The following is a 27,216-nucleotide window of genomic DNA, read 5'->3' as shown; positions in this document are numbered from 1 at the left end:
TATACTTGCCCTTAAGAATAAAAATGTTTACCACCAAATGACATTTTTCAAGCATTTTATTCAAAAAGCAGGTGACATATTTCTCTAGGTTGGGGATAACTGTGACATTTACTGACTGGATCATTATACCTTGGTTCAATACACCCTGATATTCAGCCTCGCCCTAAGTTAACCAAACCACTGGAGAAACAGCAAATTAGAGAGCAGGCCTCTCCTTTTTTGTTACATTCATTGTCAAGCCCAAGTTGAGATGCCAGTGGCCAACCCACTTAAAAAACAAACAGCAACAGCAAGAGAAATGTCAAGACGTCTGTTAAGGAAGCAGCAACTGTGGCTGCCTCAACGGCCTCTACTTGAAGTGCAGGTATTGTTCCGCATGGCCGGGGAAGAGCACCTCCACCCTCCCAGCGACCCCTGGTGACCGAGTGCACTGTCTTGCACTGGCTTTGCAAGGGCGTCAGCTCTTAGCCCACAGAGCTTCAAATGAAAACTAATACAAACCAAAGCCAGAAGGAAAAAGTGAGGGAAATATAAAGGGGATTTAAAGATTGGCTGAGGTGTTCCTGAATTAGTAACATTAATTTAAAGGCCATGTGTTTTGTTTTGTTTTTAATATATCTGTATTGATTTCAGAGAGGAAAGGAGAAGGAGAGAGAGATAGAAACATCAGTCATGAGAGTCATTGATCGGCTGCCTCCTGCACGCCCCCAACTGGGGATTAGGTCCGCAACCCGGGCATGTGCCCTGACCGGGAATCGAACCCTGATCGCCTGGATCCTAGGTCGACGGTCAACCGCTGAGCCACACCCAGCCGGGCAAAGGCCATGTTCGGTTGTGGGAAGAACAGAGGGCTTGATGACACAGGGACCTGATTCAGTTGCTGGCTCTGAGGGTCGTTACCCAAGTGACCTCAGGCAAGGAAGCTGCTTGCATTCTGAGCATCAGTTTCCTCAGCTTTAAAATGGGGATATAATTCTTACCTCAGGATTGTTTGGGGAAATAAACTAAATACTGTATATGAAAGCATCTATTACATTACGTGGTACAATCTAAGTGCTCAATAAACAGTGTTTGGATATGAAATTTACTTGGGGAAAGTTAAAGAAACTTTCCTTTACCGTCCAACAGATGCTGAGCTAGCAAATTAGCATTATGTTTAATTCCTTTGGTTTACTTATACACATTTAAATCATCAAAATGCCAAAGGAAATATGCCATTTAATAATAGAATTCATTTCATTTTACTTAAATAGTAGAGGGTTTCACACTAAAGTTGCAGCAGGCATTATCCTACTGTTTTCGTTGGGCAAAATTAACACCAGTGAGAAGTTATAAGAAAGCAGATTTGGATTCAACATAAAAAGGACCAACTGGAGCCAGGGCTGCTGTGCTGCACAACTCCATGGGATACGATTCATCTGCACCACAAGGCAGACGACAGCTCCTGGGCCGCGCAGGGCACAGCTGCACTGCAATCCCAGAGCCCCGGCCGGAGCCCCTATGTCGGGCTGGTTCATGAAAAACGAAGTTCCCTGGCATGGAATCCATTCAATTTGAGGCAACAGGACAATAAGCCAAGGATGTTGAAGAAATGGTTCCTACTTGGGTAGGACTCTGATTAAAGCTTTTCATTCTTACTTGGTTTATGAAACATTTCTGGAGCATCCATTGGACATCAGGCACAGACCTCAGTCCAGGGATAAAAAAATGAGTAAGACACCGTCTCTGCCCCTAAGAAAGGAAGCAGTCAGTCCTACCCACTTAGTAAGACTGCTCCCCGCAGTAGTAGGGCATCCTGACGTGATACCAGCTGTCTCCGTCAGTGGCAGCTGAAATTGCATAGCTGTGCCCTCTGCTTTTAAGATTGTTATTCTTTCCTTCCTGAAAATCTAAACCTGTTCTGTTCTTCTACAGATTTGATGTCCATGGTCATGGACAGAATTGTAACTAAGTTACCTGATTTAGATTCTCGAATTTATTGATTTCAAGATAGGTCACTCCAGTTATGAAAGAGAAGCTGAAGAAAGTCTGATTTCAGGCAAGGATCCTTGGATCTTAAAAAAGCTGTTAAGAGAAAAATAATCTAAAACTTGTTTTATAATTACATAGGTACAGATCAGTGATTTTCAACCGCTGTGCCGCAAGAATTTTGAAAACATGCAATACCTGACTATTTATTCAGGGGCAACAAACTCTTTTTCCTTAGAATGTCAAATAAAAAAATGACAATAGCCAACACAACAATAGCCGTCCAGTGTGAACGCATCAAAAATTATATTTATTTTTTTGTTAGCTCAGCAAAAAATATACTGTTTTTTTTTTTTGTGTGTCGAAGAATTTTAGTAATTAGTTTATATGTGCCATGAGATGAAATAGTTGAAAACCGCTTGTATAGATGAATGTCTTCTGTGAAGGATACCAAAACGCTACTTTCGAAAAGTGATGAGGTACTCTGGGTAAGCCTGGTTGTCATAAAATACCACAAATAAACTGGGATTGTTCACATTATCTGTGACACTGTCATACAGATCCATAGGATTTTGAGGATTCTTCGGAGGAGGCACAATTAATGCCTGATGTCCACGTTCGTACAATCCAGTAAGCACCCGCACAAAGTACATATACTTTCTCCCATTTACATCTGGTTTGGAGTATGTATCATTGGCAGAATATTGGGCACTGACAGCAAAGTAGGTTCCCTTTCCATATGCTATAGCTGTGAAAAGAAAAACGACATTTTTAAGAATTTCAATTTAGGCTATAATTTGATGTACTACCCTAATATGTCAAATGTTAATACAATGTTTTCAGTTCCCTCTAAAGCCTCTTTACAATTTTTTGTGTGTGTTTTAAATTTTTAAAAATCATTCCTCCACCTCAAAGGGCCAGTTAGTCCCTTTGGGATGAAACATAGTGAGTCTGACCTGAAACTTTGGCTGCAACCTGGCCACGAACCATGAGGGGACACAGCGCAATTCACAAGGTCCCTGAGCCAGCCTGGCGTCTCATGGCCGACTCTTCACTTGGAGCAACCACATGACCTGCTTCCTTACCATTCTTTCCTGCATAACTGCGGTTAAAGCCATTTTGGTTGACATGTGGCAACGAGCCAGCATCTGTCCCATGGAAGAGCAGCTTCTCATTTTGTGTATTGCCATTGTGGTCATCCATGATTTTTTTCTTTATTTGGTAGGCTTTCCAGAGACCTAGATTCTGGATCCTCTCAATCTGCAAATCAATAAGGAAAAATATTCTGTCAGTGCCAAGATACAGCACATAAAACATGACCATTTTAATCCTCACCTGAGGATATGTTGAGGGAGACAGAGAGGGAGAGAGAGAAGAGAGAAACATGATATGAGAGAGAAACATCAGTTGCCATCTGTTCGTGCCCTGACCAGGGGTCCAACCCACAACCTAGGTATGTGCCTTGACCTGGAATCGAACCTGCAACCTTTTGGTGTACTGGACGACACTCCAACCAACTGAACCGCCTGGCCAGGCAGGGCCTGACCCCTGTTTTTTATAAGTAAAAATTATTATAAACAGCAAATTCAATGTCAAATGGCAGCTTTCTGCATTTGGAAATCTTTTTAGATCAGGTTTCTCAAATCAGGCCTTGGGAAGAAAGTTGATTTAGTTTTTAACATCTTTTATGCACCACATGAGAGCAAACAATGTTTAGGATCTTGGCCGACCAAGGCAGTTCAACTCCTCCTGCTTTTTTACCTTCACTGTAATTACTGCTCCTATGGCAGTCTACCTCACTCTGTCACTTCGTCTCTCTCCTCAGTCCTTCTGGAATGCTGGTTTACTAGCCAAGCTCTAACCGTGGGAGAAGCACTAGAGTGTCTAGGCAAGAAGGAAATTAATGAATGAAAGTTAATCTCTCGTCCAGTTGGAAGAGTAGGGCATGAATCCTGGTGAAAGGGAATCTGGTTGCAGACCAAGTGGCTATGTTTCTCTTTTTTTTTCTAATTTATTTTTCAGTTATAGCTTACATTCAATATCGTTCTGTATTAATTTTGGGCATACCACAAAGTGGTTAGAAAATCCTGTACTTTATAGCATGGTCCCCCACTGCTTCAAGTACCCATCTGGTTCCATACCCATTTATGTCAATATTATTAACTATATTCCCTATGCTGTAATCTACACCTCTGTGGCTGTTCTGCAACTACCAATTTGTACTTCTTAATCCCTTCACCTTTTTCACTGACTCCAACACCCTCCCCTCTGACAGCTGTCAGTCTGTTCTCTGTATCTATGAGTCTGTTTCTGTTTATTTTATTCAGATTCCACATATAAGTGAAATAATATAGTATTTGTCTTTCTTTGACTGGCTTATTTCACTTAGCATAATCCCCTCCAGGTTCACTTCTGCAGTCATAATAAGTAAGATTTCCTTCTTTTTTACAGCCAAGTAGTATTCCATTGTGCCTCTTTTTATCCACTTGTCTACTGATGGATACTTAGGCTGCTTCCAAATCTTGGCTATTATAAATAACACTGCAATTATTAGTGGTTTGGGTTTCTTCGGATATACTCCCAGAAGTGCAAGCATTGGGTCATAAGGCAGTTCCATTTTTAATTTTTTGAGGCACTTCCACACTGTTTCCCATAGTGGCTGCAGCAATCTGCATTCCATACTCTTTGGGCACTGGTTTCCAGGGCTGTGGTGAAAACTCCTTGGGTCCTAGATTGCAGATCAGCTTTGAAACTTCCCTAATCAATAGGTAGTGGCAGTTCCATCTAGTTGTCCTGGGAAAGTGTGCGGAGTGGGTAAAGTCTCTCATGGAAAAGCAAGAGGTGAAGGTTCCATGCTGTCAGAATCTTCTTCTATTCTAGCAAACTCTAGATTCTAACACTGTTACCTGCCTTCATCAAGTTCTTTTTTTTTTTTTTCCCCCAGTTTCGGGTTTCCTATTTTTAATTAAGATAGTTTGACCTCTAGCTCAAAGTGTCCATGTTATCAAGCATGTTGTTAATCTGATCTGGTGGGGTTTTTTTTTTACCTACAATTAAGTTTCTAATCTTTAAACTGCCTACTTCCATTTTGTTTCTATTTACCTTAAGTTTTATTTATTTTACTCATTTTCCAAAAGCCTTAAAAATTTCTTCTTAAATCGTTCTTATTTCTTAGTCTTTTCATTCTTGTTTCTCACCTTTTTTTTAGTGTATGTGCTACTAATGCCAGCACTCAACCCTCTAAAATTTAATAACCACAGAAAGAAAAGAATTATTTCAAGTAATTTTGAAAACAGTAATCTGATTCTATATTCCTAGTGGGATAAATTATAAAGTTAGTAGGTTTATGTTAGCAGCAGGCTTCTGGCTGTGGTAAACTATTTGTATCAGACCAATCCTCTTGCCAACAACTGCCAGAAGAGCTGGGGGGCAGGGAGGATGTCTGTTTGAAGGAAACAAGGATTAGATGGGCCAAGTTCCCAGACGGAAGGGCAGTGCAAAGTGAAACAAAGTCAGAAGACTATAGAGTAACTGCCTCAAAGTGCTTAAGGAAAATAACTGCCACCCAGAATCCTACACCCAGCAAAAATATCCCTCAAAGAATGAAAGTGAAATGAAGACATTTTCAGACAGACAAAAACTGAGACTACCAGAAACATCACCACCAGATCTATACCAAAAGGAACAGAAAAACCAGAAGGAGAGTCACCCAAGATGTAGGCATGAACATACAAGATGAGCCCGGACGGCCGTGGCTCAGCAGCTGAGCACCGACCTAGGATCCAGGCGTTCGGGGTTCGATTCCCGGTCAGGGCACATGCCCGGGTTGCGGGCTCGATCCCCAGTCGGGGGCGTGCAGGAGGCAGCTGATCAATGACTCTCTCATCATTTATGTTTCTCTCTCTCCCTTCATCTCTCTGAAATCAATAAAGATATATTTAAAATAAAAAATACAAGATGAATCGAAGGGCAGTGGGATGAAAGGATAAATATAAATCAACAATCAATGTATTAAAAAAACTAAAATGTTTTATAGGGTTTCAAATATACATAGAATTAAAATTACAAGTAGTACAAAAGGCAGGAGGAGATAAATGGATTTAAAGTGTTCAAAGTTCATTGCGTTGTTTGGGAAATGAAAACACTAATTTGCATTACAGTTTAATAAGTCAAGGATACACACTGTAATCTCTAAGTAACCAATGAAAGAGTTATAGTAGGAAGTATAATGAATAATCTAATAGGGCACAAAAATGGAATGATAAAAATACTTAATGCAAAATAAGGTAAGAAAAGAGAGAAAAGGAGCAAAGAGTAGATGCGATACATAGAAAACAAAGATTAATACAGCATATTTAAACCCAAACATGTCAGTAAATACATTAAACAGACTAAGTACTCCAACTAAAAGACTGTCAGACTGGATGAAGAAAAACAAAATCAAGTGTATGCTGTTACCAAGAGATACATCTTAAATATACAGTTATAGGAAGGTTAAAAGAAAAAGGGGAGATGCTAACAATAACCCAAAGGAACTTGGCATAGCTATTTTAATATCATTAACAATAATTTTGGTATCATAATTTTGAAACAATTTTATGTACACTGTAGAATAAAACAAATAAGTAAATATGTAATATTATCAGGAACCAAAATTTCTTTTGCAAGGGGAAAGAGACAAATATAAAATAAAAAATTAAGAAAAAATCCACAATATTAAATTTTTAAAAATATGTATTAATTTCAGAGAGAGGAAGGAAGAGGGAGAGAGAGAGAGATAGGAACATCAATGATGAGAGAGAGTCACTGATTGGAGAACCATGATCTCCTGGTTCATGGGTCGACGCTCAACCACTGAGCCACACCAGCTGGGCTACAATATTAAATTTTAATTGAAAACATCCTAATGCACTGATGTTTCTATCTCTCTCTCTCTCCCTCTCCTTTCCTCTCTCTGAAATCAATAAAGATATATTTTAAAAAGAAAAAAAAGATCAACTTGGAAGGGTCCCTATTATCCAAGGGTAGATTAATTTGTGCATCTAAAAGAATAATCACTGTAATTAAATATACTGAAATTTTTTTTTGCATCCCAGTTTCTTTTTATTTTTCTGCTATTTTTTCCTTTTTTCTTTTAAAGTATGGAAGCTCAAGTATAAGATGTATATATTTTTTTAAGCTTTATAAACAAAACAAAACAAAAAACTCCTTTTGCATTCTATAAAAATTGACAGAAAAGCACCTGGCCAGAAGAGCAGAACGGCGGGCAGGCCCCATCCCCCACCCCCACATGGTCTCTGTGGGACGGGGCCAGTAGGTACAGGACAACGCTGAGGGCCACCTCTCCTTTCTCCCAGAACTGTCTCCTGCTTCCCCATCCCCAAGTCCAAGCAACTCCCAAACACACATGGAATCAGATTTCCAGTTTTTCTTCTATCTTTCACACACCACAGTTATTTCATAAAATTTTTTGGTTTTACATTTTTTACACCAATGTAACAAAAAGGTGGGAAGGAAGGGGAGGAAGACAGACAGTGTATTTTATGCTTATAAATGGGTGTGGGGGGGAGGACAGGGAGCTGGGCAAACAAAACACAGTCTCTATGGAAACATCGTTCTGATAGCAAAACGTGGTGGGAAGACAGAGAAGGGTGTTTAGCCACTTTACTCTCAGGGTGTGATGATGCTGTGCAGGTCAGTGACGCAAGTTGTGTGACCTGGTCGGGGAGGGAAAGGACAAGGGAAAGGCGCAGAAAATGAGTTTTCTAAGAAAGGAACCTAATGAGTGCATGGCATATCCGGTTGGCATGAAGCAGAGGTTTAACACTGCTGCTTTCTCTTCAAAGCCTCCACCAGGTAATCCTTAAAGAGCTTCTTGTTTTGATTTGTTTGCAAAAGTCTGTACACACCTCAGCCCACTGACGATGTCCTTTGTTTTTCCAAAGTAGATCTCATTGAGCATACTTCCGATTTTGTCTTCCATGTCCTCTACCAGGCGCCCTATATTGGCCAAGTGTGGCGAGCAGTCGCTCACAGTTCCTTCTTTCTCCATCTGTCTGGTGAGGCTGCCTTCAAGGTTCATGATGCCAGAGCTGGACTTGTTGGTTTGCAGCCATAGCATCACGGTGGAGGTCAGCTTGTAACGGGCAGTGGAGCCGCTGGATTTCTCCTGCACTTCCAACACATGGATGGAATCCCAGAAGCCTTTGATCTTTGATCTGTCAGCAGCCTTCTTTATGAGGATCACTCCAGCAAAGCCATAATCCAGATCCCAGAGGTAGACAGATGAGATGCCACCTTCAAAATACAGGTCTCGATACTGGTCAAAGACATTGTTGGCTTCTACCTCCAGCTTTCTCAGCCGAGCAGAAGGCATGGCCCCATCTTCCAAGGGTGGGTCATACCTATTACTCCACGGTGACCTAAAGGAGTCCCTGTCTCTGTTGTAGTTACACAAAAGGTAATCCTTTCCCACCACCTTGTCTCTGGCGATTTTCAGTGGGGGGTCAACAAAAGACAGGAGATCTTCACATAGACTGGGGACCAGGTCGATCAGGTCGCTGAGGTTTTTCTCGATTTGCTGTGGAGGCAGGCGCCTCATTAAGTCCATGGCACAGTCCAGCTCATCCCTAATGGTCGTGGCGTTGGCAGCGGTCCCAGTCCCAGCGTCTGCGGCTATACCCACCGCAGCAGGGCACAGCGCCACATACTGAGTTTTTTTAAAGCAAAAGGGGAAAAAACTTCTTTACAAAAACGCCAGATAATAAGTGCAGAAGGAATGACAGAACTAGAAAATTACCATTTTTCAACCTCTGCAGTAATAACAGACTTAGGAAAGGATCATCAATAAATATTAAAGTCAATCGGTAAAAGGCTGTTGGGGAACAGGGTCCTTACTATACAGTGACTAAGTATCACCCCACAGATTACTGACTGACTCCAGTGGAGAGATGTGGTGGTCACCACCCTACCTAGTGATCAAACTTAGCATTAGCAGTAGTGGGACAACATTACCATATGAGGCTTCATGTAATGTATCACCTATGAAATATTCTTACAAAAAGTATTGATCTGAATTTACCCAAGCTCTTCAACCTAACTCCCAGTTTACCAGAAATAAAGAGGATAGAGGAATAAATTAAATAACACCATAAAAAAAAACACAGACAAATCTAGAACCTATAAGAAAACTGGCTTGGGTTCTTAAAAAAAAAAAAAAAAAAAAGAACTGACCAGACAGAACCAAAATGTGTGACATTCTATAACATAACTGGCTTAAATTCCTTAAAAAATTCAGTATCATAAATTTTTTTTTTTAAATGCAGAAATACTGTTCCAGATCAGAAAAGATGAAGGAGACGTAATGACCAAATGCAGCATATTAACCCAGACTAGGGATGGGGGTGGGAGTGGAATGAGAGTTATAAGAAAATGTTTCAAGCAAATGGGAAAATTTGAATATGGACTTTATATTGGAAATTATTGAATTAATGTTATTTTCTTACATAGGTTAATGGTTCTTAGTTATTTGGGAGAATGTCTTTATTCTTAGGAGATACATGCTAAAATATTTAGGAGTGTCATGATGTCTGCAACTTAACTTTCAAATGCTTCAGCAAAAACTCAGAGTGAGGCGTAAAAAGCAAATGTGACAAAATTTTGAATCCAGGTGAAAGTTTATGGATGTTAAAAATCGTAGTCACAAGACGTGACAGTCATGGAGGGTGACAGTCCATCCATTTTTCATGTTAATGTTTTCACATGAGGAGAGACCTCCACAGAGGTGCCTTAAGTACTACCTAGCTCTGCTTTTATTGGTGTCATACACTAGGATTTCACATAAAATTTTATTTGTAAAAAGGATTTCACTACAAAAAGGTGAAATCATTTCTCTGGCCAAGGTCTGACAACACAGGGCAAGCCTCCAGGGTCCACAGCAGACACTGCTGGTAAAGCGGATTGTCTGCTCAATCTGGGCTTGGCATCTCACCACAGTGTGCCAGTCAGCCACTATCAGATGGTATTTGGAATGAAACTTATTTGCCATCTCAGAACCAGATCATCAAAGAGCTGCATACTTAAATCACGTTGTCTTAGTACCTGACAGAATGGTTTTGCTCAACAATTAAGAGATTAAAAAAAAAAACACAACATAGTGATATAAAATTTGATCTTGGATGTATTGTGAAGATGATTTTGAAGATATTCTAACCTCTCAGGAGTCAGTCTCGGTATTGTTAAAAGCTGTGTGTTTCCTGATCAAGTGGTTTGCTTTCTGATTTATAGACAAGATTATGAATCTTGTAGCTGGCTATTTACTTCTGTGCTTTGTCTACTAGGAAGCTCAGGGACAAACTAGTGGTCCTCCTCTAGTAACTATCTAGGACTTCATGTTACGTATTTTTGTGAATTAACAATACTTCTGTGTTATCTTATTTTCACTACTTTCCTTTCCTCTGTGTCCATTTTTCCTCAACTACTTATTTTATCTGAAGGTATGGTCTATATCTTTTAGGACATTTCAAATCTTTTTTGAATTATTATGTGCTTAACTACATGAATAAACAGAATGGTGGCAGTCCAAATAGAAAGTAAGAGAATATCTGCAAAAAAAGGAAACTATAAGACCTTATTGGCACACTCATTATTATGAATGAAGAGAAGGAACTCAAAAATCTCTAGCTGTACTCAGAGTATGGTAGAACCAAGGACAGAAAGGAGAAGGAAGGGGAAAGATTATTACTTAGAGATGATTAGTTAGGTTTTAGGGAAATTGATTTAGCAGACAGATAACCAAGCGGAGGTATTTTTAGGCCGCTGGGAATATGTTCTAGAGCTGGAGTCAAAGATCCAGGCTGGTGATATGTTGATTTGAGAGCTATTAACATTGAAATAATGACTGCATCCAAGAAGGGTAAAAAGATTCCGTGGTGAAGTGCAGAGACAGAAGACCAAAATATAAATCCTGTGAGTAAAGTTAGGATTAGGAGTTTTGAGAAGAAACAGATACCAGTGGTAACAAAAGGAGAATTAAAGAAGAAGAAAGCATCAAAATAATATTGCCATAGAAGTCAAGAAAGAACATAAATTTGCCCGTGGTTAGATTCCTGGTCAGGGCACATGCCTAGGTTTTAAGCTCCATCCCCAGTAGGGGGCATGCAGGAGGCAGCCAATCAATGACTCTTATCACTGATTTTTCTGTCTCTCTTCCTCTCCCTTCCTCTCTCTGAAATCTTTTTTTTTAAAAAGAAAGACCATAAATTTCAAAGAGCATACTAATTTTTTTAAGAGTGGAAGTTGCCAAAATAAATGAGATGAACAATGAAAGGTCCATTGGGTTTACTAAGGAAGCAAGCACTGTTCGTCTGTGAACAGTGGGGCAGAGGCACAGAACCCAAACCTGAGGAGCCTCCCTGCCTGTCTCTCTGTGGTGGCTTGCTAGTTATCAACTCCAACTCTGAAGCCATATCTTTGAATTTTTATTAGCTTGCTTCACAAAGGAAATAAGTGTCTTTAGAATTCTAATATCATATTGCAATCTATTATAACTTACACGAGAATCTCAGTCTTAATGTCTCAGTAATTATGGTGACATAAGTAAAATCTAAAATCTGAAAATTATCATAAAATATTCTAATTCTGGTTAAAAGATATTATAGGAAATCAATCAAAATGTATTTCTCCAGGACCATGATGCCCCTTATTTCCATCTTTAAGGAACTCCATGTCAGCAGAAGGCTTACCTTCTCTATCTTGAAATGTGAGCAGGTCTGATTGAATGTGTCTGCCACTTTGCCGTATTCTGGTTGACCAGGCTGTAGCTCAACAAGACAGACACGCTGCTGCTTCATATCACTCCAGTGTCCAGGGACTTCAACTGCAAAGTAGATATCTGAGGACACTCTTCACCAAGGAGGACTCATCTACACAGTCTACCTCCCTGGTATGCTTTGAAAAACCTAGTATCATTCATGTTCTTGTTTTACAATCTCCTAATTCAATGTATTCAAGAAATTTCTTATCATTCTGGGAGAATGTTTTTCAAAGTGTGGACCACACAAAACCACAGAACCAACCATAATGCTTAAGAAAGAAAAAACAAAACCCACAGATCCATCAACCAAAATCTCTGAGGGGTGGAACCTGTGTCCCCACATCTTCACAAGTTTTGATCGTGCTCATGAGAACTGCTGGTATCAGGTGACTCGGCTGCACATTCTGCTCAGTCTCTAATCTGTCATAATTTAATAATTTAACAATCGCCTGGCCGGGCGTGGCTCAGCGGTTGAGCATCGACCTAGGATCCAGGTGATCAGGGTTTGATTCCCAGTCAGGGCACATGCCCAGGTTGTGGGCTGTGGCCGATCAATGACTCTCATCATTGATGTTTCCATCTCTCTCTCTCCCTCTCCTTTCCTCTCTCTGAAATCAATAAAGATATATATATTTTTTAAATTTAACAATCAATTATTTCCTTATAATGTTTTAAATAGTTACTCTTGTACTGCTTACAAACACACGGATTTTTGCCTGAATGCCCACCACAAGGTCCTCCACATCTGTTCCTTCATTACTCTTCATAGCATCCTTAAGAGTTGAGTGGGTGGCGAGTTTTGCTATGTGGTAGGTTGTGGTGGCAACTCCATCTTCCCTTCTGCTAAACAGAATTTTACTCTTGACTTCTCATTTCCCCAGGGTTGCTCAGGGTATGAGGAATTCGTTCACACTGATCTCCCAAAAGATGAAGAGAAAATACTGGAAGGGAAGCCATTTTTACTAGCTTTCGGTGGGAGATTTCAGTGGTTTGAAGGCAGGAGTGGCTGTCTATACAAGACAAGCATTCCCTTCTCGGGAAGCAGATCCAGTCAGAGAATCTAAGGCTGCTTCCTGATGTGTGTGTGTCAAGCAACTTTATTTTCAGGCAGAGGAGGAAGTGACTTCTGGGAGAAGATCCTACAGGCTCCCGGTCCTCTCTGGGTATAATCACAGATGCAGAAAGTGCCCGCTCTCTGACCAGGCTGAAAAAACCTTGGGCCACTTTCTTTAAAGCCCATGGCTTTCCCTCTCCCGACTAAAGCAGCCACTGCCTCCCAGAAGAACTGGCTCTGGGAATCTTGTAAACTGTAAAAATCAAAGGTTTGGCTATTGTTACCACTAAGATGGGTCATCCTTGGGATGTTGGGCGCACCCATGCTATATTTTCCCAGCCATAATGTAAGCTCCTTAAGCTCAGAGACCAAGTTTCCTATTTTATTCCATAAGGTTACGTGAATTTTATATACTTGAATACAGTTTTGATGTATGTACAAAACAGTGTTAAGCCCGAAGTAAGTGTAAAATAATGGATAACAAGCATGGGAGTTTGACTTACCTTCAGGTTTCATGAGGCGCTGAACAGATAAGCTGTGTCCCTTTGCATCTGTAGCAATGAATGTTTTCAAGTCCACTGTGTAGCTCTGCTTATTAATTTTGACAACTAGTTTTCCCTCTTTTTTTCTTGCATCCTCCAATTGCAGATTGGTTATTTTGTCAAAATTATAAAAAGTGTTATTGTCGTTATATTGCCATTCTACAAAGTTACTGACGTAATCTGCTCTGGATTCCTGCTCTTTGGCTAATCTAACTGTCTTGATCATTTCCTCAATTGTATTTCTAGCCTGTTCCACATCTCTGGTGATTCCTGAAACTTCAATCAGAGGTTTTTGATGGTCGAAGTGCACTGTAATATTCAAGTCCTTCTGCAGCTTATTCAATTCCTGACATTCCTTTCCATCAAAGTCTTTGATACATTCATCTACACTGGTGTAAGACCTCTGATCCTTTTTAATCAGATCCTGTAAAGTGGAGATGGCTTTTTCCACACATTTTTCATTTTCACCACACACCTGAAAAATTGCTGATTCTATTTTCTTCTCGAAAACAAAACACTTTTGTTTTGGGAGAGGTTGCTTTGAGAAGCCAAAAAATGCTAAAAAAGAAACAAAAGGGAATGTAATTGTTTTGGATTTAAAAAGAAAAAAAAAAAAGATTTAGCTATTTCTCCCTTTCTTCCTCCTTCCCCCCCTCCTCCCTTCTTTACTTCCTTTTTCTTTTATAGTCACCGTGCTGTATGTCACATCCCCAGGACTTACCTTATAATTGGAAGTTTGTACCTTTTGACCGCCTCCACCGATTTTGCCCACCTCCCATCACCCCACCTCTGGCAACTACCAATCTGTTCTCTGTATCTATGAGTTCAGTTTTTTGTTTGTTTGTTTTAGATTCCACACATTTGAGATATCATACATTATTTGTCTTTCTCTGTTTGACTTGCTTCATTTAGCATAATGCCCTCAAGGTCTATCTATGTTGTTGCAAATGGTAGGATTTCCTTTTTTAGGACTGAATAATATTCCATCATATATACACAGTAAGGATAAAAGTAGGTTTACAGTTGTTCATATGGAAAATAATACAATAAAAAATAATGCTACAAGAATTCTGGTTCACGTACTCACAACTGTAAACCTACTTTTGCCCCACATGTGTATATATCACATCTTCTTTATCCATTCATTTGCAGATAGACAATAGGTTGTTTCTGTGTCTTGGCTATGTAAGTAATGCTTCAGTGAACATGGGGGAGCAGCTATCTCTTCAAGATAATGATTTTATTTCCTTCAGATCAATACCTAGAAGTGAAATTGCTGGATCAGGTGGTAGTTCTATTTTTAATTTTTTTAGGAACCTCCATACTGTTTTCAGTAGTGGCTACACCAATTTACATTCCCACCAACAGTGGACAAGGGTTTCCTTTTCTCCACTTTTTTTTTTTAAAGTCTTTATTGATTTCAGAGAGAGGAAGGGAGAGGGGGAGAGAGAGAGAGAAACATCAATGATTAGAGAATCATTGATTGGCTGCCTTCTGCAGGCCCCCAACTGGGGATCCAGCCCGCGACCCGGGCATGTGCCCTGACCGGGAATCGAACCATGATCTCCTGGATCCTAGGTCGATGCTCAACCGTTGAGCCAAGCCCAGCCGGGCCTTTTCTCCACATTTTTGCCAACATTTATTTCTTGTCTTTTCCATAAAAGCATTCTAACATGTGAGGTGATATTTCATTGTTTTGATTTACATTTTCCTGATGATTAGTGATGTTGAGCACCCTTTCATGTACTTGTTGGCTATTGGTAGGTATGTCTTCTTTGGGGAAAAAACGTCTATTCATATCCTCTGTGCATTTTAAAATTGAATTGCGTGGGGTTTTTCTATTGAGTTGTATGAGTTATTTATATATTTTTTATATTAACCCCTTATCAGCTGTATGACTTGCAAATATTTTCTCCCATTCAGTAGGTTGTCTTTTCATTTTATTGATGGTTTCCTTTGCTTTACAGAAGCTTTTTTATTTGATGTAGTCCCACTTGTTTATTTTTGCTTCTGCTGTTTGTGTTCTTGTTGTCAAATCCAAAAAATTATTGCCAAGACTGATATTGAGTAGCTTACCCTGTTTTCTTTTAGAAGTTTAATGGTCTCAGGTTTTATATTCAAGTCTTTAATCTAGTTTGAGTGGATTTTTGTGTATGGTGTAAGAGTGGCCAGCTTCATTCATTTGCATGTGGCTGTCCCAGCGCCATTTATTGTCCCAGCGCCATTTATTTTAGCATATGTGCTACCGAAGTGAGCGCCCAATACTATTTATTAAAAAGACTATCCTTTCCCCATTGTATATTCTTGACTCCTTTGTTGTAAATTAATTTACCATATATGCATAGGTTTATTTCTGGGCTCTCTATTCTCTTCCATTGATCTATGTGTTTGTTTTTAACCAATAGCATACTATTTTGATTACTATAGCTTTGTAATATATTTTGAAATCAGGAATTGTGATGCTTCCACCTTTGTTATATTTTCTCAAAATTGCTTTGGCTTTTTGGGGTCTTTAGAGGGTCCATACAAATTTTAGGATTGTTTGTTCTACTGAGAAAATTAAATTGGAATTTTTTTTTTTTGTAATCCTCACCTGAGGACATTTTTCCATTGCTTTACAGAGAGAGTGGAAGGGAGAGAGAGAGATAGAAACATCAATGTGAAAGAGACACATCGATTGGTTGCTTTCATAAGTGCCCTGACTAGGGATCGAGTACATGCCCTTGATGGGAATCAAACTAGAGATTCTTCAGTCCATGGGCTGATGCTCTAACCACTGAGCCAAACCAGCTAGGGCTCCACTGAAATTTTGATAGGGATTATACTGAATCTGTAGATTGCTTTAGGAAGTATGGATAGTTTAACAATATTAATTCTTCCAATATATGAACAGAATATCTTTTCACTTATTTGTGTCTTCTTCAATTTCTTTCATCAGTGTCATAACTTTCACCTCATTGGTTAAATTTATTCCTAGATATTTTATTCTTTTTGATGCAATTGTAAATGGGATTGTTTTCTTAATTTTCTTTCTGATAGTTCATTAAAGATTAGCCTTTTCAAATAAGACAGAAAGCCCGGCCGGGTGTGGCTCAGCGGTTAAGTGTCGACCTAGGATCCAGGCAATCAGGGTTCGATTCCTGGTCAGGGCACATGCCCGGGCTGCGGGCTCAATCAGTGACTCTCTCATCATTGATGTTTCTATCTCTCTCTCTCTCCCTCTCCTTTCCTCTCTGAAATCAATAAAGATATATTTAAAAAAAAAAAAATCAAATAAGACAGAAAAAGACAAATATCATAAGATCTCACTTACATGTGGAATCTAAAAAACAACAACTGCCCTGCCGGGTGTGGCTCAGCAGTTGAGCGTCGGCCTGGGATCCAGGTGGTCAGGGTTTGATTCCTGGTCATGCCCGGGCTGCAGGCTCGATCTCCGGTCGGGGGAGAGCAGGAGGCAACCGATCAATGACTCTCTCATCATTGATGTTTCTCTCTCTCTGTCTCCTTTCCTCTCTCTGAAATCAATAAAAGATATATTTAAAAATAAATAAAAAAACAACAAACAACCCAAACTCATAGAAAAAGAGATCAGATTTGTGGTTACCAGAGGAGAGTTGGGGGGAAGGGAAAATTGCACAAAGGTGGTCAAAGGTACAAACTTCCAGTTACAAGATAAATAAGTACTAAGGATATAATGTACAACATGATTGATGCCTATAGTTAACACAGCTATATGATATACATGAAAGCTGTTAATTCTAAGAGTTCTCATCACAAGGAAAAAACTTCATCTTTTTGCTTTCTCTTAACTGTATGAGATGATGGATGCTAACTAAACATATTGCAGTAATATATGTAAGTCAAACCATTATGCTGTACACCTTAAATTTATACAGTGATGTATGTCAATAATTTCTCAATAAAACTGGGGGGAGCTAATAAACTACTGTAAAAAATAATTTAGAGTTTTAACTATTTCTCATGTGACATCAATAATAGAAACATGTAGTTCATAAAAATCAACAACTCACATGCAATTTTAGATATCACAGACTGTGGAGCAGCCTGAGCGCCTTCTCTTTTTTTCATGCTGGCACAAAATACGTCCAGTACTTGAGGCAGAAGGATAACAACTTTAACTTTTTTCACAGACTGGACTGATCCTTTCTGGATGAAGTCTTCAATGGCATCAATTATGGCTTCAGCAACCTTATGTGGGTCTTGGTTAGCATTTCCTGGAAAGGCAAATAAAAATTACTAGAAAAATAAAGACCCAACTGGAAAAGGCTGAGGAATAAATTAGGGATTCCAGTTCTCATAACTGGATTATAATACACCACCACCCCAAATTTTTCATCTCCATAGGCTTTTCTAACAATACATCAGCAAACACTTTTGAAGTCCTAGACACAGTGGAGAGTTCTTGTTCCAGGATGCCAAGAAGCCAACAGCCCAACACTGAACAAAAGACTCATAAATCTAACCTAGGGATCACCTGCATGTATACTTGACCTTTTGTTCCCCCTCTTTTGCCACCCACACACTTTCATGTGTATATCGTGGGCACTCTGTATTGCAGTGGTTTGTTTACATGCCTGTATCTCACAATAGGCTAGGTGCTCCTTTTGGACTAGATCCTTTTCTTAGTCATCTTTTCTATCCCATGTGCCTCAACTCAGTGCCTGGCACATAACAGGCACTCAGAAAACATTTAATCAAACTAATTAATAAGCTAATAAACATGGGAGTGATAAAGAGAGTAGAGTCAAGGATTCTAGATAGAAAGTAATGCTTTTAACATAATCAGAGATGTAACAGGAAAGTGTGGTTTGGGAGAGAAGACAGTAAATTGGAGTTTGGAGTTTGCACTGAGTTTAAAGTGCTTGCAGGTATCACTGATCGCCCATTCTCTCCCCTGAGGGTGGATATCTGTAGGTAACAGGTAGAGGGCTTCCTTTACTGCCAGAAGCTGTCTTGATCCCTGCTAGTCAAACTCAACTCATAAACACCATTAAGGAAGAAAGCATCCCCATCTGTTAGTCTAAGGACTAGCTCAAAGGGTGATAGAGCTAGGTAAAGAAGACAAGCAAGGAGAACCTGCTAACATGCATTTATTTGTGCAGAACAGCAATGCTACCAGGTCAGTAGAAGAAACAAAAGATTTGCAGTAACCCAGAAATACTCAAACACGTGTACATATTTATATAAAACTAAAACTGCCTCATTTCCTGGTTTCTTCTTTGACGACACCCAGGGACTCCCTTGGGAAGGTCTCTATACCAACCCTGGGATGCATGCTTTCTTGGCCCAAATAAAGTTAAGGTAGAAACACAAGACCAGAAGAAAGACAAAAAAGCAAATGGAGACAAAGACTGAGGAGTCATTAGTGGGTATTCACAAAAGATGACAGACAGACAGGGAGACAGATAGATAGATGATAGACAGATAACATGTTAGCTGATGTGCTAGGATTGGAGGATACTACAAGGGAATAAAAAACATAAAGGGGCTATAAATTATACCTTTAGAAATAGGAAAGTAATAAAGTAGACATAGCATTCCACGTGGAAACATTAAGAGGAATGGTAGAGGATTACACAAATCAGAATGTGGGACATTCTGAAGAAGGCCCAGAAGGTGACAAGGATGGGTAAGTTATTGAGGCTAAACTTCTGGAGGGCCTAGCATGCCAGTGTAGATGTTCAAACTTAGATTCTTGGGCAATGGAATGATCAGTCCAGTGCCTAGCATTCTCCCTCTGGAACTGGTCAGCTCCATTCCATTTAAAGCCTGAGGGGATTTGCCTCCCTTGACCAGCTCTAAGGGAGACCAAGCAAAAATTCCTGACCAACACGCATGACTCAGATTCCTGGGAAAAGAGCTCAAAGAGCACCACCTTACTAATGGTAAACCCAAAGCACATCTTTATATATGAAGAATCAATCACACAATCACTAGAGGAAAAGAGGAAACTTGAAAGAGGCAAGTAGGCTGAGAAGAGAAAGGTGGCAAGTTGAGTTTCTGGCCCATTAGAATCCACTGGGTTACAGTGATTGAAAGGCTTCTGTGCAGAGATGCCTTAAGGCCAAACTACAAAGCCACTGCTCAACAGGTAAGAGAAGAGGCCTGGAAATGCTCGTCTGGGAGTCAGTTACAGGAAGGTGGAAGTCAATGCACTGATGTTCTCCATGAAGAGGGGATGGGAGGGGGCATTAAGGTCTAAATAATTGGGGATATGTAGAGGGTGGAAAAAGAGAAAAGAGCAGATCAAAAGAGGAGGGATGGTCTTTCTGTCTTTGCTCCTTTCCATTCTCCTCTCTTTCTCTCCCTTCCCCTCCATGTTAGGAAGCAAATGTCTCTCTAATCCAACACTCTCTTTGGGTTTCTTCATGTTTTTCCTCTTTTTCTAAAACTACCCACAGGCCTTGTTCATTCCCTCAGTGGCTGTCTTGGGGGTGAAGAAGCTGCCCTTACTCAGACTCAGCATGAACTACATTCAAGTCAGCAGGAAATCAAAGGGAAAAGGGACATCTAGGAATTTAGCCTTGAGAGGCTACCAACCTGTCCCAATGGCTGGGAGGCAAACGGACGAGTAATTCCGTTTTTCACACTCTAGCAAAACACAGGAAACCGATCTCTTGACATCATTTCCGCCAATGACATGAATAATATTCTTGCACTTCAGTAATCCACCATCAGTAATTATATAACCATTGTTTTGCTGTTGAGCTAAGAAACACAAAATGAAAAGATGCAAAATCAGATGCTGAACCCACTCTGATTGTTTAGAAAGCAAAATGTCTGGTTTGGCAAATAAAGCATTTTACACGAATAAGAGACTCCTGAAATACTACCTTTGACAAATCTTTCTTGCTTACCTTCTCTTTTTTTTTTATCTTTATTGTTGAAATATTACAGATGACTCCTTTTTCTCCCCCAATCATCCCCTGCACCCTGTATCCAACCCCCACCCCCGTCTTCTCCACACTAGTGATTGTGTCCATGGGTTATGCATATATGCACATAAGTTCTTTAATTAATCTCTCCCCACCCCCACCCCCACCCCCACCCCCACCTTCCCTCTGAGATTTGTCAGCCTGTTCCATGCTTCTATGTCTCTGGATCTATTTTATTCATCAGTTTATTTTGTTCATTAGATTCCACATATGAGTGAGATCATGTGATCCTCCATGTATCTGAATGTTTTTGAGTGTTTTTACTGTAGTTGATTTCTAATTTCATGCCATTGTAATCTGAGAAGATGCTTGATATTTCAGTCTTCTTGAACTTGTAGAAACTTGCTTTGTGTCCTAACATGTGGTCTGTCTTTGAGAATGACCCATGTGCACTTGAGAAAAATGTATATTATGCAGCTTTGGGGTGAAATGTTCTGTGAATGTCAATTAAACCCATCTGATCTAGTGTATCATTTAGAATTACTGTTTCCTTGTTGATTTTTTGTTTGGAAGATCTACCTAGTGAAGTCAGTGGGGTGTTAAAGTCCCCTAGTATGACTGTATTGCCATTGATCTCTCCTTTAAAGTCCTCCAGAAGTTTTTTTATATCTATTTAGATGCTCCTATATTGGGTACATGTATGTTTATCAGGGTTATATACTCTTGTTGGATTGATCCCTTTAGTATTATGTAGTGACCTTTCTTGTCTCTTGTTATGACCTTCATTTTAAAGTCTATTTTGTCAGATATAAGTATTGCTACCCCAGGTTTTTTTCATTTCCATTTGCATGGAAATTTTTTCCCATCCCTTCACTCTCATCCTTTGTGTCTTTTGTTCTGAGATGGGACTCTTGCAGACAGCATATGTTTGGGTCATGTTTTCTAATCCATTCACCTACCCTGTCTTTTGATTGAAGCATTCAATCTATTTACGTATAAGGTTATTACTGATACGTGCTTATCTATTGCCATTTTAATTCTCTATGCCTATGTTTCTCTATTTCTTCTTATTATTACCGCAGTCCCTTTAACATTTCCTGCAATGCTGGTTTGGTGGTGATAAACTCCTTTAGCCCTTTTTTGTCTGGGAAGCTCTTTATTTCACCATCTATTTTGAATGATAGCCTTGCTGGATAGAGTAGCCCTGGTTTCAGATCCTTGCTTTTCATTACCTTGAATACTTCATGCCATTCCCTTCTGGCCTATTTAGTTTCTGACGAGAAGTCAGCTGACAGTCTTATGGGAGCTCGTTTATAGGTAACAGATTGCTTTTCTCTTGCTGCCTTTAAGATTCTCTGTTTTAATTTTTGGCACTTTAATTATGATGTGTCTGGGTGTGGCCCTCTTTGGGTTCTTCTTGCTTGGGACTCTGTGCCTCCTAAACTTGTGTGACTTTTTCCTTCAACAAGTTACAGAAGTTTTCTGCCATTATTTCTTCAAACAAATTCTCTACCTCTTGCTTACATTCTTCACCTGCTGGCACTCTTATGATGTGAATATTGTTATGTTTCATGTTGTCCCACAGCTCCCTTAGACTGTCCTCCTGTTTTTTAATTGTTTTTTTTCTTTTCGGTTCTCTGATTTTTTTCTACCCTGTCTTCTAATTCACTGATATGATCCTCAGCTTCCTCTATTCTGCTGTCTATTCCTTCCAATGAATGCTTTATTTCTGCGATTTCATTCTTAATTTCCTTCATAGTTTCCGTTGAACATCCTTACAATCATTATTCTGAACTCTATATCTGATAGATTGCCTATCTCCATTTCATTTCTCTTTTCTTCTGGAAAATTCTCTTGTTCTTTCATTTGGGCCTTGGTTTTTTTTCTCCCGTTTGGGTTTGGCTGCCTGTTTGGGTTTGCTTCTTTGTAGTAGGTAGTTCTTCTAGGACTTCCAGTCTTTTTGGGTGGTCTCTGGTGCAGGTCAATGTCAGATGCTGTTTGTGACTGGCCTTGAGTACCCTGTTTGGAGCTCTCAGTGATCCACAGCATGTGGTCCCCTTTATGAGGATGGGTGCGTTTGGAAAGGACTAATCTACTCTGCCTTCCCTCCACCAGAGCTGAAGTTGAGTGGCTGCACACAAAAATTCTGTGTTAGCCCTTTAAGAGGGTGCCTGCATTTCCAGCTGTCTCTTCCTGGCAGACAGAAACCCCCACTGTTTTTCACAACCATATATTATGTGGGCACCTTTCTCAGTTCTGGTGCTCAGCTTGGTGTTTAAGCCCAAGAGTTCTCAGTGGAAACCGCCCACAGCTGAGATATCCCTCCAGACCTTCCGCTGATGTCTGCGGGAGCCTGGCCAGCCCTCTCATGCCTCTGCACTTCTCTATGTGGTCTCCACTTTTCATCCTTGGTTATGAGGACGCTCTCCAGCTAGTCTTCAGTTGATTATTCAGGATGGTTTTTCTATATTTTAGTTGTAACTCCAGTTTGGCCCTGGGAGAGTATCAGTGTAGCTGCCATCATTTTGGAATTGCTTACCTTCTCTTTTCAACCATTATTTCACTTTTCACTTCTTTTCACTTCTAATTCTCTATGAGTGGAATTCTTTAGTAAAATGTGTGATTTTAATATTAATATGCTGCCTCCCAACCCACAGCCTCTCCACAGCCTCCCATATTCAGCCTTCCACCTACAATTTAGGACCAAGAACCAGCATTGTGCCTTACCTAGGCGAGAACATTGCATTTCCACATTTTGTCCAGCCTGTTCCAAAATTGCTTTGGAGACCCCTACATGAGAACATCAACATGATTACAAACATGAATAAAAAAATCGGTACAGTACACTTGAATCAGAACGATTGTCTCATTATCTAAATGCTTTCCCCATCATCAAGGAAATCCTATAAACTGGGTATTTCTGATCACAGGGAAGAAAAACTCATGAAATAACTGTTACCAATTATAAGAAACCATGTCAAAATAATTTTAAAATTATTAATTAATATTAATAAGCCGAAGTTGTAGAAACCAGTTTAGCTATAGCAACTGTAGAATAGTTTGGCTATAGGAATCCTCCTTCATGGGATCTACTGTGACCATTACACTAGTAAAAACCCTACAATTAAAGTACCTGCTTTGAGATTAAATGTCTTTGATGTTGAATTTACAATCACATCTGCCTCTTCTTTAGAAATATCTCCAGAGGCCACCTGGAAGGTGATGGGGCCAATTTTCATTTCATGAACTCCTGAGCTAGGGTTGGTAACAGTCCCATAGATAACTGAAAAGAAAGAAAATGGCATCAATAATCAAGTTAACAAGAATGACTTAGGTCTCATGCTCCTCACATGTGCCCTCCCGTACTTCTCTTCCTCTCCCCCCCTCCTCTCCCCCCCAACCCCTCCTATCTCTGGCTTTTAACCTGGCCTTTAGCCCCAAGGACGGTATGTTTCTGCAAAGGATTATAAAATATAATACATATCAAATGTGGACTTCTGGTGCTGGCCAAAGTGAAGTCAGCTTGGGAGAGCTTATCTCTCCCACTGATTACAACTAAAACATGGAACAAATACAAAATCCACTTACTGAGGACCCAAAAGTAAACAACAGCAGGCACATTGGGAAGGCGAGTCAAAACGTGAAGAGGCAACTTATATAGAGAGGAGTTTTGTTTTGAAATTTTTCCTCTATTCCCTCCCAGCTTTGACCCAGGGGTGGCCCTAGCTGTGGAACTACACAATGAGCAAAGGTAGCAAAACTCTTCGAGGATCCCTGTCTTTGTGGCCAGAGCATTGAGAAAAGGGGGCCCTGTGAACTGAAGAGTATGTCAGGGATCTTCCTTATTTTCCATATTTATTCTTCTTTAATTCAGGTCCTATCCCCAAGGTGACCCCAGTTGCAGAACTCCATAGTGGCACCACCAGGAGCTAAAATTCTGAGAGACATTCTGTATTTCTATCCAGAAGAATCAGAGAAAAGCGCCCTTGTGGTCTGAAAAGTGTATATGGTTGTGTGAGAAATCCTTGTTATTTTTTCTCTGTCTCTCCACTTTCCTCAAGGGGAGCACTGATTACACAAAGTTATGAAGCAACAGAACAGGCAGGCAGCTTAAACTCCAAGAGAACACTGTCTCTCTGGCTAGGGCCCTAGAAAATTGGCTCCTGCAAGCCACAGAGTGTGAGGGGAGTCCTGGAGAGGGGAGAGATGGAAAAGGTGAACCCATGTTCAGTGATGAACTGGAATAAATCCTGAGCCTGCCCTGGAGCTACACATGTGGGAGCAGTCCCAAGCAGCACAACAAAGGCTCTGAGCACCTCAATAACATGGGAACCTTGGCCCACCCAGAAGGGGAGGCAAAACTTTTAGAATGAACTTGACTGACTACCTGCTAAAACAATCACCATTTTCCAGGGGATTTTAACAAGTCCCAAGTTTCACAACATAATAATTAAAATAACCAGCCTATAATCCAAAACTGCTTGTCAAACAAAGAACTGAGAAAATGTAAGCAGTTCTCAAGGATAAAGATACTCAATATAGATGCTAATCTCAAGATGATCCAGATGTTAGAATGATCAGACTTTAAACTATCTAGTATAAATATGCTCCCCGAGGTCAAAGTAAATATATTTGAGTGAGTGGAAATAATTTGGAATGAACAGAAAAATAAGAATCTCTGCAGAGAAATATAAATTATAAAATAAGAATCAAATGGATATTTTAGAACTTAAAAATACAACATCTGAAATTTTAAAAATTCACTGGATAGGCTCAATAGTATAGCAGACAGAGAAATGAGTCTCTATGAACTTGGAGGTAGCTCAATAAAAATTATCCAATCTGAAGAACAGAGAGAAAAAAAGATTAAAAGGAAAAAAAGAACAGATCTTCAGGACTGGTAGGACACTATCAAAAGGCTTAACATTCATATTATTTGAGCACCAGAAGGAGAGGAGACAGAGACAAATGCAGGAAAAGTATTTGAAGAAATGACTAAAAAATTCCCAAATTTGATGGAAGACATACATATTCAGATTTAGGAAGCCTCGGCAAACTCCAAATAGGATAAAGTCAAATATGTAACAGCAAATTTGATGGAGAAGCCACATTTGGTTGCTATTGTCTCTTTAAATGTGTCTATTTCTAAAAATACATGTCACATCATCCTTAGAAAATAGTAGCCTTATCACTACTTAAAACCCCAGTGTATAGATTACTTGGCCTGCTTATTCTTCTACTACAGATCACGCGAATATGGCCAGTGTCTTGTGTGCTCAGGTGTATGGAATATAATTTAATGTCTTCTTTATCACAAATTGATTTTTTTCATAAAAATCATCACTATCATCTGTCACTTATCATTAAACAATTATTTAGCCACCAGAACTAATTTCTCAATTTAAAAGCTTTTCTGAACTCCAAAAGAAACAACAAACAAAAAGGAAAAACAACAACAAAGAATAAAATAAAGAGAAAAAAGATGAAAAATTATCTTTACTGAACCTTGTGTATTGTCAGCCTTGGGACTTTTGTCACTGATGAAATTTCCATTAGCCCTTTTGTCAAATTCATCTGAAAATGCCTGGAAACACAAAGACAGTTTTAACTACTACAATCCTCAGTAGATGAATGAATGTGATTCATCATAGATTTTGATCCCGCATGTACAAATATGGAGGAGAGAACAATTCTCAAAGTATTGTTTATTATCATTATAGATTTTTAAAATTATGAAAGTACATATATTGTTTCTACAAATGCATCCCATGAAAATTATCAAAGATGGGAATGAAGATATAAATACAAAAAAATTCATTACGGTGCTATTTATTAAAATTAAAAAAAATAAAACAGTTTAAAATCCAATAGGGAAATGGTTAAATTTTAGTATATTCATGTGTTAAAATACTTAGCAGCCGTTAAGAATTGCATTTTCAGCCTGGCCAATGTGGCTCAGTAATTGAGCTTCGACCCATGAACCAAGAGGTCGCCGGTTCTATTCTGGGTCAGGGCACATGCCCGGGTTGCGGGCTCATGATTGTGCAGGAGGCAGCCAATTGATGATGTTTCTCTTTCATCAACGTTTCTATCTCCTTTTCCCTTTCCTTTCCTCTCTCTAAAAATCAATAAAACATATATTTTAAAAAGAATTGCATTTTCAAAGAGTAGTTAATGGAATAGGGAAATACTCATTTTGTACTATTAAATGAAAGAGGAATAACTTTAATTATATTATTATGACACCACTTTACATAGTATACATGTATAGAAGACTAGAATGAAATGACTAAAAGAATTTATGCATTTTGCGTTGTTCAAAGTTTCTACAGTGAATATGTATTACTTTCATAATCAGTAAGAGCAAATAATTTGCCAGTTGTTAAAAATACAGTATCATGAGAAAGACAATCACAAGAACCCAGACACTTCCATTTTTAACTTCTTATTTGTACCAGGAGAGGAATGGCTAGGGGAGTAGTGCATTTTAGAGCAAGAGGTTATTATTTTAGGGTTAATGAACCTGTGAATTCGATTTCTTTGCCTGGTAGTGACACCCCAAAAATCATCACTTTCTTCCTCCTTGTAAACAAGCAACAGAGAATATTGTTGGTAAAAAACAACTACCACCAAGTAACATCTTGGCTAAAAGGCTGATACAATAAAGGGGGAGGGAATGGGAGAGACTATAGAGCCAGGATGTCAGACTCACAGACCTCCAGGGAGAGTAAGAGAAACATCAGTGAGAGAGAAACATTGATTGGCTGCCTCCTGCATGCCCCGTATCAGGGATTGAGCCTTCAGTCCGGCCTGTGCCACGAATGGGAATCAAACCTTCAACCTCTCAGCGCATGGGACAATGCTCAACCAACTGAGCCACACCCGCCAGGGCCATGGTGGTGTTACTTTTTAAAGAGAATTCCAATGTCTAAAATAAATAAT

At 39.5% G+C, this 27,216-nt stretch overlaps 2 protein-coding genes across 2 annotated transcripts in view; both read right to left on the bottom strand.

The window, feature by feature from the left end:
• Positions 1-1,758: 1,758 nt before the first annotated feature.
• LOC148092894 (protein mono-ADP-ribosyltransferase PARP15-like) lies at positions 1,759-3,285 on the bottom strand. The gene is made up of 2 exons (XM_087818184.1): positions 3,054-3,285; positions 1,759-2,716 (listed from the first exon to the last, which is right to left on the bottom strand). Exons 1-2 carry the CDS (start codon positions 3,283-3,285, stop codon positions 2,427-2,429), a joined length of 522 nt encoding a protein of 173 aa, XP_087674310.1. The 3' UTR covers positions 1,759-2,426.
• Positions 3,286-7,788: 4,503 nt separating this feature from the next.
• The window catches only part of PARP14 (poly(ADP-ribose) polymerase family member 14), a 41,051-nt gene continuing 21,623 nt past the window's right edge, over positions 7,789-27,216 (bottom strand). The window contains 9 exon segments of the mRNA XM_087818183.1: positions 7,789-7,833; positions 7,835-8,677; positions 11,712-11,845; positions 13,340-13,936; positions 17,410-17,613; positions 19,940-20,107; positions 23,002-23,064; positions 23,408-23,557; positions 25,780-25,858. Coding sequence (XP_087674309.1) covers positions 7,789-7,833; positions 7,835-8,677; positions 11,712-11,845; positions 13,340-13,936; positions 17,410-17,613; positions 19,940-20,107; positions 23,002-23,064; positions 23,408-23,557; positions 25,780-25,858 — 2,283 coding nt within the window.

Source organism: Miniopterus natalensis, chromosome 6, assembly GCF_054644295.1.
Source record: "Miniopterus natalensis isolate mMinNat1 chromosome 6, mMinNat1.hap1, whole genome shotgun sequence".
In the NCBI taxonomy this organism is placed as follows: domain Eukaryota; kingdom Metazoa; phylum Chordata; class Mammalia; order Chiroptera; family Miniopteridae; genus Miniopterus; species Miniopterus natalensis.
This window is presented reverse-complemented; position numbering and strand designations above follow the sequence as displayed.

Coding starts and splice junctions, on each gene's coding strand:
- LOC148092894 (XM_087818184.1), bottom strand. CDS start 3,285: ATGTTTTATGTGCTGTATCTTGGCACTGACAGAATATTTTTCCTTATT. Junction 2,717..3,053: donor CAGTTATGCAGGAAAGAATG/GTAAGGAAGCAG, acceptor TTCTTTTCACAG/CTATAGCATATGGAAAGGGA.